This window comes from Rhinoraja longicauda, chromosome 8 (assembly GCF_053455715.1).
Source record: "Rhinoraja longicauda isolate Sanriku21f chromosome 8, sRhiLon1.1, whole genome shotgun sequence".
Classification (NCBI taxonomy): Eukaryota; Metazoa; Chordata; class Chondrichthyes; order Rajiformes; family Arhynchobatidae; genus Rhinoraja; species Rhinoraja longicauda.
This window is the reverse complement of record NC_135960.1, coordinates 70,707,915-70,724,841: the sequence shown is the minus strand read 5'-3', so window position 1 is coordinate 70,724,841 and position 16,927 is coordinate 70,707,915. Positions and strand designations below refer to the sequence as shown.

At 42.1% G+C, this 16,927-nt stretch overlaps 1 protein-coding gene across 6 annotated transcripts in view; it reads right to left on the bottom strand.

The window, feature by feature from the left end:
* The window catches only part of LOC144596074 (calcium-responsive transcription factor-like), a 70,679-nt gene that overhangs the window by 16,421 nt on the left and 37,331 nt on the right, over positions 1–16,927 (bottom strand). For 5 of the 6 annotated variants that reach the window (XM_078404194.1, XM_078404196.1, XM_078404195.1 and 2 more), the window contains 4 exons: positions 15,569–15,712; positions 9,268–9,507; positions 5,871–6,033; positions 2,319–2,394 (listed from right to left, as the gene is read on the bottom strand). In XM_078404194.1, coding sequence (XP_078260320.1) covers positions 2,319–2,394; positions 5,871–6,033; positions 9,268–9,507; positions 15,569–15,712 — 623 coding nt within the window. The remainder of the gene's footprint in view (positions 1–2,318; positions 2,395–5,870; positions 6,034–9,267; positions 9,508–15,568; positions 15,713–16,927) is intronic. The other variant, XM_078404197.1, reaches the window with a different exon arrangement.

Below are 16,927 nucleotides of genomic sequence, written 5' to 3'. Positions count from 1 at the left end.
GAGGAGTAAGGGATAGTCTTGGCAGAAGGCAGGGTGGGAAGAAGTGTAATCAAGATAGTTGTGAGAGTCAGTAGGTTTATAGTCTATCTCCTGTGATGGAGACGGTGTGATCAAGAACGGAGAGGGAGGTGTCGAGATAGACAGAGTGAAATTTGAGTGCAGGATGGAAATTGGTCATGAAGTTGATGAAGTCCATGAATTCTGCATGGTTGCAGGAGGTAGCACCGATGCAGTCGTCAATGTAGCGGAGGTAGAGTTTGGGGATAGGCCCAGTGTACGCCAGGAACAGGGGCCCATGCGAGTGTCCATGGCTACGCCATTGATTTGGAGAAAGTGGGAGGAGCCAAAGGAGTTGTTGAGAGTGAGAAGAGTGTTTGTAGAGAGAAATTGGCTGATTCTGCAGTTGAGGAAGCAACGGAGGGCTTTAAGGCCTTCCTGGTGGGGGATGGAGGGGTAGAGTGCCTGAACGTCTGTAGTAAAGAGGAGGGAACGAGGACCTGGAAAGCGGAAGCTATTAAAGAGACAAAAGGCGTGCAAGGTATCTTGGGTCGGGATTGGACCGGGGGAATAGAATGGAGGCAAGGTATGTGGAAATTATTTCAGTGGGACAGGAGCAGATAGAAACATTGGGTCTGCCAGGGCTGTTGTGTTAATGGATTTTGGGGAGAAGGTAAAACCAGGCTGTGCGGGGCTGTGGAACAAAAAGGTTGAAGGCTGCAGAAATGATAAAATCAGAGATAGTCTGTGAAATGAGGGCCTGGTGCTCATCTGTGGGGTCATGGACCAGGGGTGAGTAGGAGGAGGTATCCGAAAGCTGGCAATTGGTCTCAGCACGGTATATGTCAGCTCGCCAGACTACCACGGCACCTTCCTTGTCTGTGGGTTTGATGATGTCGGGGTTGCTGCAGAGTGAGCAGAGGGGGTGAGGTTAGGGTCGGTAAGGGGAATGGAAAAGTTAAGTTGGTTGATGTCATGCTGGCAGTTAGAAATGAAACGGGTAGAGGGTCATCTGGGGGAGTCCAAGAGGAGGGCGACCGGTGGAGATAGGAGAAGGGGTCATCACTGGGTGGTAAGGACACCTTCCCATAGAAAAAGGCACGGAGGCGGAGGTGACAGAAGAAAAGCTCTACCTCATGGCGAACCCGAAACTCATTGAGGTGGGGGCAGAGGGGAACGAAGGTGAGGCCTCTGTTGAGGACAGATGGTTCTGTATCCGAAAGGGGGAGGGCTTTCGTCCTTCAGTTAAGAAAAATAATTTCAGAATTGTTTTCTTGATTACATTAACATTTCTACAGAGTTATTTTTGAATTAGGGAGAAGAAATCAGCTGAATATGTTTTAGGCTCTATGTTTTTCTAGAGACAATATTTATTTGCTCCTTGCATAAAACACCTTTCGGAATCTCAGGCTTTCCCAAGGCAATATATAACCAATTAAGCATTTCTGAAATGTAAGCAATGCCGTAATGTAGCAAATGTGCACACCATTTGGGCGGCACGGTAGCGCAGCGGTAGAGTTGCTGCTTTACAGCGAATGCAGCGCCGGAGACTCAGGTTCGATCCTGACTACGGGTGCTGTACTGTACGGAGTTTGTACGTTCTCCCCGTGACCTGCGTGGGTTTTCTCCGAGATCTTCGGTTTCCTCCCACACTCCAAAGACGTACAGGTATGTAGGTTAATTGGCTGGGTAAATGTAAAAAATTGTCCCTAGTGGGTGTAGGATAATGTTAATGTGCGGGGATCGTTGGGCGGCACGGACTTGGAGGGCCGAAAAGGCCCTTTTCCGGCTGTATATATATATGATATGATGATATATGATATGATATATGATAATCTCACAAAAAGCAATGATAATAATGAATTGAGAATTTTCATTAAAACTTGGAAATGGAATAAATATCGGCTGGAACCCTTCAGCTTTTAGTCATAAAGTGAGGAAATGAGCCCTATATTCACATCGAACATTTTGTCTATTACACTACTCCCAGTTTCCGATATTAGGTTTGTATCTGACTTTGCATTAAACTAGCACATCTTTTACATCCACTCAAAGGGGGAAAGAGAGACCATTTAACGTACCACCAGAACAAAAGCCCTTCTCCCTTAGTTATGGATTGAAATGTAAGCATAGATTAGGTATTTGTGTCCGATATGCAAATTGAACTCAACATTTTGAATCACATGTATAATTGCGACAACTCTTCAATGGATAACTTTGTTGTACTTTCACATTTAAATCAAGGCCATAAAGTTGTCATAGTTACTTCCTGCTGCAAATTGGAGATCAAAATGATAATTAAAATTTGTACCAGCACTTACCATCCCCAGGTGCAGATGCAAGTGTGACTGTCACTGTCTCTGTGTGAAGACTCCCATTGGAAGTTGTCCACTGCAGCTGGAAAAATAATCTTTATCATTAAACAGAAACAGATTTGAGAACCGCACAGATCAGTGACCCAGTCACCCATTACATATGCAACTTAGAAAGTACTGGATGGGTAAACATTTAAAATATATCATAATGCAATATTAAGAAGGGCAGAATCATTCACCCCATTCACCCCTATGTCTTCGCCAAAGTGCATTTCTTTTGCCAATATCAATAAAACATTAACAGATGACTATTTCACTGCTCTATCTGGGACCTAGGTAAGCATAAATTAGCTTAATATCATTGTTTTTCTTCTGGGGATAATTGACTTACCTATGGCATGTTGCTTAAAGGTGCCAACTAACATAAGACTGTGAACATTGGGTACCCAGATCTTCAAACCTTATCTTACATTTTTACATGCAGGTTGATTTAAACAATGTAGAATTATGTCTTAAGTTCATTTATCTATAGACTTGCACATTAATTACATTGCAATTAATTAGTATATGATTATGCCGTCAAATACAATACCCTTACTGTAAAATCCTATAAATATCCACCTTTTTCTGAAAAATTTGATATGGCCAAACACATAACAATTGCCCCTCTTGAAATAATAAGAGGAGATTTACAATCTATCCAAACGACCAGAAAAGACAAAGTGGCATCAGTTTAAAAGCTGGAAAATTAAATATTTTATTGCAGATGTCACCGGTAATTAAAAATTAAAAATTACGACATCTTTGGTTTCTTTCACACAGCTTACCGCAGGATCTTGATCATTGGCCCAGTAGGCCAAAGAATGGCAGATGGAATTGATTTCAGGTAAATGTGAGGTGTTGTATTTGGTAAGTCAAACCAGGGCAGAACTTGCAAAGTAAATTGGCAGGGCCTTGGGAAGTGTTGTAGGACAGAGACACACAGAGGTACAGGTTGAAAGTTCCTTGAAGGTGCCGACACAGGTAGACAGGATGGTGAAGAAGGCATTTGGCATGAAATGTTATTGAGTCCAGGAGTTGGAACATCATGTTACAGCTGTACAAGATGCTGGCAAGCCCACATTTGGAGTACTGTGTACAATTCTTGTTGCCCTGCTCTAGGTAGATTTATCGTGAAAGGAGAAATATTTATCAGGGATCTGGGAGGAATTCACACACTATTTTCACATAGTAGCTGGTACATATTTGGAACAAACTGCCAGAGGAAGTTGGTAGAGATACAATTACAACATTTAAAACATTTAACACTTGGACAGGTACAAGGATAGGAAATGTTTGGATGGATTAAAGCAGGCCGACACCAATGGGACTAGCTTGATTAGGCATTTTGGCCAGCATGAACGAATTGGGCCAAAGGGCCTGTTTCCATGCTGTGTAGCTCTATGACTCTAAAACATTGCATTATTTTATGCAGTAGACAGAAAAGGCACTGACCTCTTTTCTTGTCTCTGCCCCCATAGAAAGTCTGTCAATATTTATAGACTTTTGTTGTGAAGTGCTTTTATTTTCCAACTGAAATAAAACTAGTCTTGTGCAAGATAGACTGAATCAAAAGTGATTGGAAGGTCTTGCTGAAGTCTATGTAAACAACATCATTGTCCTGCCTTCATCAATCATCTTGGTCACCTGTTCAAAAAACTCACATTCATCAGATATAATTTGCCATGCACCAAGCAATGCTGACTATCCTCAATCAGTCCTTGAATTTCCAAATGCATGTAGATCTTGTCTGGCAGAATCTCCTCCATTAACTCACCCACCATTGATGTCAGACTTGCTAATCTGTTAATTCCCTGGCTTTTCTTAAATAAAGACACAACTTCATTCTTCTGGTAGCTCACCCGTGCCTATCAATTATATAAATATCTCTGCCGGGTCCTGCAATTTCCTCCTTACCTTCCCACAATGTCTGAGGATAGACTTCATCATGTCCCAGATTTATCTACCTTGACGTGTTTTAAGACCTCCAGCACCTCCTTTATTGTAAACTATCTGCAAGACATCACTATTAACTTCCCCAAGTTCCCTAGCATCCATGACTTTCTCCACGATATATACAAATTTGAAATATTAATTTAGGGCTGTGCTCCACACATGGACAACCCCGCTGATCTTTAAGAAGCCATATTCTCTCCCTACCTATGCATTTAATATACATAGAATCTCTTTGGGTTCTCCTTTACCTTATTTGCCAAAGCTCTCTAATGCCCTCTTTCTGCCCTCCTGATTTCCCTTGTAAGTGTACTCCTACACCCCTTACTCTTCAAGGTTTTCACTGGATCCCAACCGCATATACCCGACAAATTCCTGCTTCTTTTTCCCAATCATAGCCTCAATATCTCTTGCCATCCAGAGTTCCCTACTTCTGTCAGCCACACCTTTCATTCTAACTGCAAGGTGGCGCAGTGGTAGAGTTGCTGCCTTACAGCACTTGCAGTGCCGGAGACCCGGGTTCCATCCCGACTACGGGTGCTGTTTGTACAGAGTTTGTACGTTCTCCCCGTGGGTTTTCTCCGAGATGTTTGGTTTCCTCCCACACTCCAAAGACGTACAGGTATATAGGTTAATTGGCTTGGTGTATGTGTAAATTGTCCCTGGTAGTCGGATAGTGTTAATGTGCGGGGATCGCTGGTCGGTGCGGACGGACTCCGTGGGCCTGTTTCCGCGCTATATTTCTAAACCAAAAAACTAAGCTAAACAGGAATATGCTGACTGAAATTTCCCTATCCCACTTTTAAAAGGCTCCCTCTTGCTGGATGGACATCCCTTTTGCCTGCAGTCTCTCTCTCCTGTCTATTACCATCTAATTTGCCCAGCCCCAATATAATATCTTAACTTGCCACCAGTCCTATCCTTTTCCATAGCTATTTTAATATCAATAGAATTATGGTGACTGATCCCTAAAAACACCTCCACTAACACTTCAGTCACATGCCCTTCCTTGTTTCCCAAGAGAAGGAAGAGGTTTGATCCTTCTCCAGAAGCATAATCTATATCATGATTGAGAAAACTATCTTGAAAACGCAAAACAAATTCCAATAAGTTCCTAGCACTTAGTCGATACTTGGAAAGTTAACAACCCTTATTATTACAAAATTTAATATTCCTTCAGCTACCTGTGATCTCCCTACATATCCCACAGGAACTTGGATAAACGGGATATTGTTTATGGATTTAGTCAAATAGTGTCATGTCAAGTGAAGATGGTTGAACTTGTTTTTTAAGCACAAAATATGGAAGAATTAGAAAATAGTTTGCTGGATACCACTCAGAAATAAATGAAAAAATAAAACATTGACAAAAGCTAGTAACTATTGGTAAATCTTTCTCTGGTGGCCAAAACAAAATAATTCGGCAGATGTTCATGTAAAGTAAATGACAGATGCCACTCGGAGATCAATGGCAATTACTATTTATAGAAGGTTGAACCCAATTAGCAAGGATATTCCATTCTTCAGCTTAATATGTTATTTTCACAATTGAACAAAGGAATCTTACTGCTGCAGTCATTGATCCAGTCGTGTACTCCAGCTCTCCTCTCTGCAGTGCTAACTGTGCTTCGTGGATGTGATTTTTGATGTCATTAACAGTCGGAAAGAAGGAAAGATTATGTCTCTCAGGAACATCGTCAGGTTTAAATAGTTCCCTTTCCACAAACTTTCTGCACAAAGATAAACATATCATCAATTACAGCTTAGTACATCACACTTCAAGAAGAAATAATTTAGTTAAACGAAATTTAGATAATGAAACAATTGATGCCTCTGTTGCATGCAGTCAGACCCAAAGTAAATCAAACACACCAGCTTGACCTCCCTGACATAACCTTAACAAAACAGAACTCTCAAATTGGCTCAAAAGTCACCTAGAAATGAATTAGTTATAATTTAAAAGGGGAATAAAAATCAATACACAAATGGTCCAATTTAGACCTGCCTGGCTGCTTCCTAATTGTAAACTGTTTAAAATTGGCGGATTACAAAAAAATGGCCATGAGGAAATAAGAGATGGAAATCCCTGCTTTTATCAGATTCTTAAATGGACCTCTCATCTGCCAAGGATGTAATCCCAATTTCCCAATCTGCAGCCCTTGCACTTTTGTTATTGTAATTGTATTGTAATTAATTTATTAGCCAAGTATGTAAAAACATACAAGGAATTTGATTTGCCAGTCATACTAAAAAAGCAACAAGACACACAACTACATAAAAGTTAACATAAACATCCACCACAGTGGCTCCCCCACATTCCTCACTGTGATGGAAGGCAATAAAGTCTTCTCTTCTTTCCTCCTTATTCGCCCACGGACGGGGCAGTCGAATCATCCGCAGTTGGGCGATCGAAGCTCCCGCAGCCGGCGATCGAAGCTCCCATGTCGGGGCGATCGAAGCTCCTGCCATCGGGGCGGTCGAAGCTCCTGAAGTCGATCCCTGACAAAGGGACCACGAGCTCTATGATGTTAAGTCCGCAGGCTCCCGCAGTTGAAGCTCCCGAAGTCGATCCCCAGCAAGAGGTCACCAGCTCCACGATGTTAGGCCGCAGCGCAGACGGGGATACGATACGGAAAAAGTCGCATCTCCGTCGAGGAAAGAGATTTAAAAAAGTTTCCCCGGCCCCAACAAAAACCCCCACATAGTACAAACTAAAGATACATTAAAACATACATTTAACAATAGACTAAAAACAGCAAAAGAAAAGGATGGACAGACATCTGGCGAGGCTGCTGTTGTATGGCACCACCCTCACTGAGCACGTTCTCTCTGTGTCAGTGTATTCTGCACTCTGTTTCCACTCTCTTTTGTACTCATGTGTGGTATGATTTGCCTGGATAGCACGCAAAACAATGTTTTTCATTGCCTCTCAGTACATGTGACAATAATAAATGAATACCAATACCAAAATGGCTTGATCATTAATATTCACTTCATCATTAACAACAAGCATCTACATCCACATTGCAGGTCAGTTCAGTTAATTGTCAGGTGTACCGAGGTACAGTGAAAAGCTTTTGTTGCGTGCTATCCAGTCAGCAGAAAGACAATACACGATTACAATCGAGCCATTCGCGGTGTTTAGATGCATGATAAGGGGATAATGTATAGTGCAAGGTGGTCCAGCTGTTATCAGGCAACTGAATCATCCTACCACAACCATAGAGCAGTGCTGAACTACTATCTATTTGGTGACCCTCCAACTATCCTCGGACATTTCTAATTCCTCATTGTCAAACTAGCAATTTGTTTCCCACTTATCCAGGGATGTTACCAAAGCATTGCTTACACTTTAAAAACTCAATACACTCAAAAAAAACTAAAAGGATTTTGATTACAAATCTGCTTTTTAAGAGTTAATCTTGTTGATATTGTTCACTTTAAGATGCAAACTGAATTCAATTTTATACATACAGATTCAATTAAAAACTGGGTCACTTAAAAAAAGATTTTAAAATGCTGAAAAAAAGCAAACATATCCATTGAATAAATGTCAACACCATTAATGATTTTTAGAAACCAGATTGGCACTCTTTCATATTACAACCAATGAAAACATGGTGCAGAAATTAGTAAACTGACATCACATATTTGTGTACATTACAAACAAGGGAAAATGGTCATTTTCCCTGATAGCCCTGACAAATGATTCTATATTAGAAAGAGGCGTGGCTGTGTTCTGCAGCTGCGGCTCACCGGCAGTCTCTCTGTTTTTTTGTTTTTTTTTTGTCATTGTCGTCGTTAAATGTACGTTTTATTTTATTTTTTAACTCTGTGTATGTGGGGGGTGGTGGTGGGGGGGGTGGGGGAAACCTTTTTTCAAATCTCCTCCTCAACGGAGATGCGACCTTTACCGTGTCGTATCTCCGTTCGCGCTACGGCCTAACATCGTGGAGTTGGCGGCCTCCAGCTGGGATCGACCTCAAAGATTCCGGTCGCAGGGCCTGGACTTACCATCTCGGAGGCTTCGGCCGTGGGCCCTGCAGACCGCAACATCGGGAGTTCGCAGGTCCCTGGCTGGCGACCGGCTTTTGGGAGCTCCAGCCGTAGCAGCTTCGACCGCCCCGAAGTGCGAGGTGTGATCAACCCGCTCGCAGGCCCTTCATCGCCCTGCGTGGCTCGGCCGCAACACTTTCCATCGCCCGGTGGGGGCTCAGGACTTTCATCGGCCTGCTCGGCTCGGCCCTGGGACTTTCCATCGCCCGGTGGGGGCTCAGGACTTTCATCGGCCTGCTCGGCACGGCCCTGGGACTTTCCATCGCCCGGTGGGGGCTTCAAAAAGTTGGGAGCCTCGATCACCTCGTGGCACCACGGGAGAAGAATGAGGAGGAGATAAGACTTTGCCTTCCATCACAGTGAGGGTATGCCTAGAGCAATCACTGTGATGGCTGTTTGTGTAAAAAATTATATCTGTGTATCTTGTGCTTTTTAATGTCTACTGCCGGACCCTGACGTGAGAGGACGCTGGCGTTGTTTATTCGCCGCTTTTCCGTCAGGATAGTTTGTCTGTTTGTTTCTATGTTAATTGTTTTTGTAAAGCGCTTTGAGCATGCGATAAGGCGCTATATAAAATAAATGAATTATTATTATTATTATTGAGTTGCTCTGTGAGTACATTTTATACTTGGATTTCTTATTGACAAACAAAGCTGTTTGTTAAATAAAATATGGAAAATGCAAAAGAATACTCATGTCAGGTAGCATTTATGGAACGTGAAACAGATTTCCTGTTTCAACTCAATGATATTTCATCGGAACGATAAATAGCTTCAAGCAAACGGTTTGACCTGAAATGGTACCTCTGCCTACTTCCCCCTCTCTTTCCAAAGATGCCAGTTTTTCTCATCACATTCAATGTTTACCATTTCCAGCATTCCCAACATTTTGCTTAACTAACGTTGTACCTGAGCTGCTTCCGGACCATGTAGACCTGGTCAATTCCCTGAGCAACCAGTTCTCGAATCTTATCAGTGACCCGCGGGTGCAGACGAGATGGAAGGATCCCATTTTCATCCATCATACTAACATCCTCCTCTTCAATAGAGACAAACGTTGGGGGGGGTGGCAATGGAGGCGGTGGTAAATAGGAGCCATCTTGATCATGATATTGATGAGCCTGTGGTGCAGGTAACTGTACATACCACCTATGACAAACATGAATCCTGTGTGAGAAACTCAATAACTTACATTGTTATAACTGTTTATAGTCATGCAGGTAAAATGAATTGGCATTTACAGATGGGGCTGTGTTTTTTTGGGGGGCCTCCTCCAGTGCCATAGTGAGGCCCACTGGAAATTGGAGGAACAGCACCTCATATTTCGCATGGGCAGCTTGCAGCCCAGCGGTATGAACATCGACTTCTCCAATTTTAGTTAGTTCCTCTGTCCCTCTCTTCCCCTCCCCTTCCCAGATCTCCCTCTATCTTCATGTCTCCACCTATATCCTTCCTTTGACATCAGTCTGAAGAAGGGTCTCGACCCGAAACGTCACCCATTCCTTCTCTCCTGATATGCTGCCTGACCTGCTGAGTTACTCCAGCATTTTGTGAAATAAATGGCATTTATAGATGATCATCATTTTCAGAAAATTAGAATACTAAAAATTTTGCCAAAAAATGTATCAGCTAGAAATGAGAGGTGCTCATTTTAAAGTAGTAATATCTGAATTAGGTCAGGGCGATGTGCTCGTAAGAGTGGAAATAAGGAAGTGTGCCTCAATGAATGGTTAGAGTGATAGTATAGGAGGGAGAGGTTCAGATTCCTCATGATTGGGGTTAGTTCAAGATTCACAGGTTGCACCTGGACAGAAATGGAACCTAGATCCTGTAGGCAGGTCGACAAGTGTAGTGCGTCCGAGTTTAAACTAACTAAATAGGAGTCTGATTACCAGGTTATAGTGCTACGAGAACTGAAGTGCAGTGATAATTGCGACAGGCAGACAATTAGAAATGTGACAAAATTATTACAACCATGGGAAATAAAGAGAGGTTATTTATAAAATCTGGAGTGTGCCAGGGTTATGAGGGTGAGAACCAAAGTTGCAACAACAGCATGGCAATTGTGTGTCATGGAAGACAGCGTTCACCAAAAAAAGTTAAAATGTTAAGCAAAGAAAGAAGACTAAGGAAAAGGAGAGTGTTGACAGGTATAACTAGAAAGGTTGAGGCACAATCAATTCAATTGTAATTAAGAAACAATGGAGATGTTGCAGTGGCTGACAATTAGATTTCTAAGAAAAATACCATGTGAGAAAAATACCAAAAATACCATATTATTTGGAGTAATAATAAAAAGCCATGGTGGGCCAATCTTGAATACATCAGCAACTATTTTTGGGGGAGGGGGAGGTTCTGAAGTGTGCTTTGGAGAGTATTCTTTACCTAAATTATTATTTCATCTAGTCCCTTCGACAAAATAAAAACATGGTCAATTGAGAATGCCACAGTGAAGGAGCGTCTTGAAGAGAGTGATCATACTACAGTAAGGCCCAGGTTACATAAAGAATTAACACAAAATGGAAGAGATATAATTAACAAATATACTTCCTTTAAAAAGAAGATGGTATACTAGTTGTCAAGAGATACTTTTAGGAAAGGCCAGACAAAGCCAGGGTTCACTGGATGATAAACATGTTGGGGATGTGCAAAGATGGGGGGGGGGGGGGGTCAGTCTACCCCATGACAGAAGGGGAGGAGTTAAATAATAGCTCTTCTCTTATTATTATTATTATATTATTATAATAATAATAATAATAATGATAATAATAATAATAGGAAAATGAAGCTAAATACAAACAAAAAGTAAAAAAAGGTGGGGCCATGATTCCAGACTAGATTGATAGCTAACGTGAGAGAATGGTGTAATGATGTTTGTCAAATATTTTTATAAATACAGGAATGATAAGCAAACCTCAAGAAGATTCGCTACATGTATTTAATACTAACTTTGGCCAGGCTGGAGTATTATTTCCCATATTGAGTTGCATATTTTAAAAAGCATGTAGAAATTTGCAGAGGGTATTAGATGTATTCGGGCGACAGCGGACGAGGTCACGTGCACGGCGGTCGTGGATGGGGTTGGCAGAGGATGCCGGAGGTCGGACATGCTGCAGGGAACAAAAGGGGACCCAGCGTGGGTGGGCCACAAAAAATAAAGAGGGACCATTAGGGACTAAATGGAATATTTTGTAACTTTGTCAGCGCCCTACAGGTAGCGACTCTTTGCATACCTTGTGCATGCTGAACAAAGATTTGCACCATGACATGTCACATGTGATAATAAGGTTTCACTCATTCATGTTGGTAGAACAGCTGATAAATAACTGGACCTATTAGTGCAGGCTTTTGGATTACTCTCCAGAGAAGAGTTCAAATCCCACCAAGTCAGCTGTGGAATTTAAATTCAGTTTATAATACGGATTTTTGGAGAAATAAGATAACTAAATAAATTTAGCAAAGATGACTAAGGAAAACTTTGGTTGTTAAGGAATCAATAATAGGATTAGTACAGAAAAATTATATTGAGGGAAAAGATCAGATATGATCTCACTGAATGGCTGATGGATCCCCTCCAGCTCTTTATTACCTTCTTCTAGTTAGTCAACTTCTGATCGAAATGTTAACAAAGGTGTCAATAAACTTTTGTATTTACACGTTCATATACGATGAAAATATTAGTATCTGATAATATATATTTTGAAATGTCTCATTACAGGACCTTGCGCTATTGAAATTGTCAGTTTAAGTGCGCCTGTTTCTTTGAAAGAAAATAATAAAGAAGGCATATGGTATGCTTGCTTTCATAGTTTGGGGCATTGAGCATAAGAGTCTGGAAGTCAAACTGCAGCTTTATAGGACTTTGTTTAGGCCACATTTGGAGCATTGTGTGCAGTTGTGGCTGCTCCAAAAGAGGAAGGATGTGAAGGCTTTGCAAAGGGAGCAGTCAAGGTTTACCAAAATGATGCCTGGATTAGGAGGTATTAGCTAAAGGGAGAGGTTGGGCAGACTTGGACTGTTTTCTCTGGAACACTGGAGACCACGAGGAGACCTCATAGAATTATATAAAATTATGAGAGGCATAGATACAGTAGACAATCAAAACCTTTTTCCCAGGATGGAAAAATCAAATACTAGAGGGCATAGCTTTAAGTTGAGAGGGGCAAAGTTTAAAGGAGATGAGTGGGGCATTTTGTTTTACACCGAGGGTGGTGAGTGCCTGGAATTAGCTGCGGGAGGTGGTGGTTTTGCCAGATACGATAGTGACATTTAAGAGATTTTTGGATAGGTCTATGGATATGTAGAATGGAGAATATGGATTATGTCCAGGCAGATAAGAGTTGGTCTTGGCATCATGTTTGGCAAAGACAGTGTGGGTCGAAGGGCCTGTTCTTGTGCTGTTTTGTTCTATGTTTTATGTAATCTAAAACCTGCAACTACTTTGGAATCAACTTTTCATGTAACTATTACCATTATTCTTCACTTTTCAGGATTTGAATTTCACTGGACAAGTCAGCATTTATTCGTTTTGTTTAGTTTACTTTAGAGATACAGAGCGGAAACAAGCCCTTCGGCCCACCGAGTCCACACGGACCAGCGATCCTAACACTATCTACACACACTAGGAACAATTTACAAGCCAATTTACAAACCTGTACGTCTTTGGAGTGTGGGTCGAAACATAAGATCTCAGAGAAAACCCACAGAGGTCACGGGGGAAACGTACAAACTCCGTACAGACAGCACCCGTAGTCGGGATTGAACCCGGGGCACTGGCTCTGTAACGCAGCTAGTCTACCTCTGTGCTAGCGTGCCACCCCTATTGTGCATCCTTAATTCATGGAGTCATAGTCATGACGTCCTGCAGCACGGAAATGGCTACGACACACCCCTCATCCATTGATACCTTAATATCCGATGGCTTCCTTATTTTAAATGTCGGCAAAGATTTATGTTTTTCGTTACTCACAGCAGAATTTGTTTTAAATGATAGCCTATCTAAGTTCTGGAAACTCAATTACAGTCAGATTTTTAAATGTTGCTTAAGTTTAGTTTAGTTTACTTTAGAGATACAAGGTGGAAACAGGCCCGTCAGTCCACACCAGCCTTCGATCACACATACAATAGTTCTATGTTGTCCCACTTTTGCATCCTATACATTCGGGGCAATTTACAAAAACCAATCAATCTACAAACCAGGAGTTCTTTGAAATGTGGGATGAAACCGGAGCACCCAGAGCAAACCCACGCGGTCACAGGGAGAACATACAAACTGCACAGACAGTACCCATCGTCAGGATTGAATCCGGGCCTCTGCGCTGTGAGGCAGCAGATCTGTGCTACTGTTTTAACTTTGTAAATTAAAATAATACAAATTTATCAAAAGATCTCTTGGAACTAATTATATGTTATAGCACTTTTAGGAGATTATTTTCGGACTGCCAATGTGCATTTTAGCATTGTCAGTTAGATAACTACTACAAGGCCTTTATCATCAATCTGCAAATTTCAATTTGACAAGACCCGACAGAAAAAAAGGGGTATTAGAAACAAGTTCCAGAATCTTCGTAAAAATGTGCATTTTGCTAGCACCTTCTGCAAAATGAATCAGCTTGTTGCAGTTCAGTGTGCTTGAATTGAATTCCCAATTCCAGTAGTTCTGGCTCAACTGAAAATCAATCAGCAAATAACACTACAAAACACCAAGAATTCCCAATCAAATGAAGAATAAGGCTTACGATAGACACAAAAAGATGGAGGAACTCAGCGGGTCAGACAGCATCTCTGGAGAAAAGGAATAGGTGACGTTTCAGGTTGAGACCTTTCTTCAGACTGAGAGTCGGGAGAAAGGGAAACGAGAGATATAGGCGGTGATGTAGAGATACCCAGAACAAATGAATTAAAAATATGCAAAAAAGGAACAATGATAGAGGAAATAGGCCATTGTTAGCTGTTTGTTAGGTGAGAACGAGTACAGACGATGAGACTCAATAAGACGATTTTGAAACTGGTGCGACTTGGGTGGGGGATGGATGGAGAGAGAGGGAATGAGGGGGTTACTTGAAGTTAGAGAAATCAATATTCATACCACTGGGTTGTAAGCAGTCCAAGCAAAATATGAGATGCTGTTCAGTCTGACCTTTTCAGTCAGAGAGTTGTAAATCTGTGGAATTCTCTGCCTCAGAAGGTAGTGGAGGCCAATTCTCTGGATGCTTTCAAGAGAGAGCTAGATAGAGCTCTTAAGGATAGCGGAGAAGGCAGGAACGGGGTACTGATTGAGAATGATCAGCCATGATCACATTGAATGGTGGTGCTGGCTCGAAGGGCCGAATGGCCTCCTCCTGCACCTATTGTCTATTGTTCCTCCAATTTGCGTTTGGCCTCACTCTGACAATGGAGGAGGCCTAGGACCGAAAGGTCAGTGTGGGAATGGGAAGGAGAATGAAAGTGTTTGGACTGAGAGGTGTTCACAGAAACGAGCCGCCAGTCTACATTTGGTCTCGCCGATGTATAAGAGACCACATCTTGAACAACGGATACCATAGATGAGGTTGGAGGAGGTGCAAGTGAACCTGAACCTAACCTGAAAGGACTGTCGGGGTCCTTGGACAGAATCAAGGGAGGAGGTGTTGCACCTCCTGTGGTTGCAGGGGAAGGTACATGGGTGGGAAGGGATGAGTTAAACATAATGAGGCTTCCTCCCACTGGCTTGAGCAGAGGACCCGAGTTACTCTTATCAAAAAAATCCTGCCAGTGGATTGGAATTTTAAATTGATTAACTCATTGTGATTATGTAGGGAATTGCTTTACTCAAGTCTGTCTGAAATCCCACAATTTTGCTAACAGAGTCAAGAACAAACTGTTTCTTTCCCAGTTCAACTGTTCAAGAACAGTTAGATAATTGTGCCTTAACCCTAGCTGTGCCACCACAATTCAGTGAGATAAAGTACACCAGTGTAAATTTAATACAAATGCATGTTTATGCTGCCATTAAGTGAATCCATTAGATTTATGTCATTGACTAGAGAAACTAATTTTCATTCAGAGTTCAAAAAGACATTCCTGTCTCATTTTGCAGCGATACTGAAGGAGCTTTAAGAAAATGGCAACTAATTACTCACAGGTAGAGCAAAATATCGCAACAATGATACTCAGATAAGTTGGAGCAAATTAATCGCGAGCCATTCTTTGACCCATAGAACATCCCTACCTGACAACTCCGCCTACATCAAATCCATTCTTCTTCAGCATATTAAAAGCCTTTTCCTGCTCTTGCCGAATAACTTTCTTATCTATTTTAGGGTCTGTGGGAACCCTGTATTCTGGAAATTTCCGTACTTTTTTAATGTAGATTCTGCAACAGAATAACAATAAAAATAAAGGTTTAGTTACAAGCCATCAGAATTTTTAAAAATATCATTAAACACCCATCTTCTGCAAATGAATGCATTTTCCATTCATCACAAAACTAAACCCAGATTAAGAATCTAATGATTTTGCTTCCAACACCTCTGGACGATAAATTCCGGAGATTCATTACTCTTTGGGAGAAGAAATTTCTATGTACCTCAAATTTAAATTACTGGCCCCTTATCTCAAAACTATATTCCTGCATTCAAGTTGAACCGGTCAGAACATCTACCCTGCCATGTTCACTTAGGATCTTAGGACCTCAATCAGAAAATCCCCCATTATTCGTGGTAAGGAGGGCATATGGTATATTTAGTTTTAGTCTAGTTTAGTTCAGAGATACAGCGTGAAAACACGCCCTTCAGCCCACCGAGTCCTCACCGACCAATGACCACCCGTAGACTAATTCTAGTCTACACACTGTGGACAACTTACAGAAGCCAATTAACCTATAAACCTGCACGTCTTTGGAGTGTGGGAGACCACAGAATCCGGAGAAAACCCACATAGTCACAGGGACAACGTACAAACTGCATATAGATAGCACCCATAGTCCGGATTAAACCTGGTCTCTGGCACAGTAAGGCAGCAAATCTACTGCTGCACACTGTGCTGCCCGAATCCATGCCTTCATTGATCAGGGCATTGAATATAAGAGTCAGGAAGTCATCATGCACCTCTACACTTTGGTTGGGCTGCATTTGGAATATTGCCTGCAGTTCGGGTTGCCCCATTACAGGAAAGATGTGGTGGCTTTGGAGAGGGTACAGTAGTAGTTCACCAGAATGCTGCCAGGATTAGGGAGTATTAAATAGGAGAGGCTGGCTTGTTTTCTTTGGAATGCCATAGGTTGAGGGAGAACTGGTAGAAGTATATAAAATTACTAGACCAAGTGGACCCGTTGGGCCCAAAACTCTCCTGCATTGGTGCAGCACCCTCTCCTTCCCCCCTCCACCAACCCGCCCCGCTCCCACCCACCCCCCTCCCCCTCCGCCCCCGCCCTTCCCCCCGCTCCCTCCCTCCCCCTCCCTTCCCTCCACCCCCCCCCCCCACTCCATCCCCCTCAACCTCCCTTATTCTCCCTCCCTCCCTCGGAGATAGATTTAAACTTTAAAATGTGAATAACTTAAAAAATATAACACCGATCTCAATGAAACTT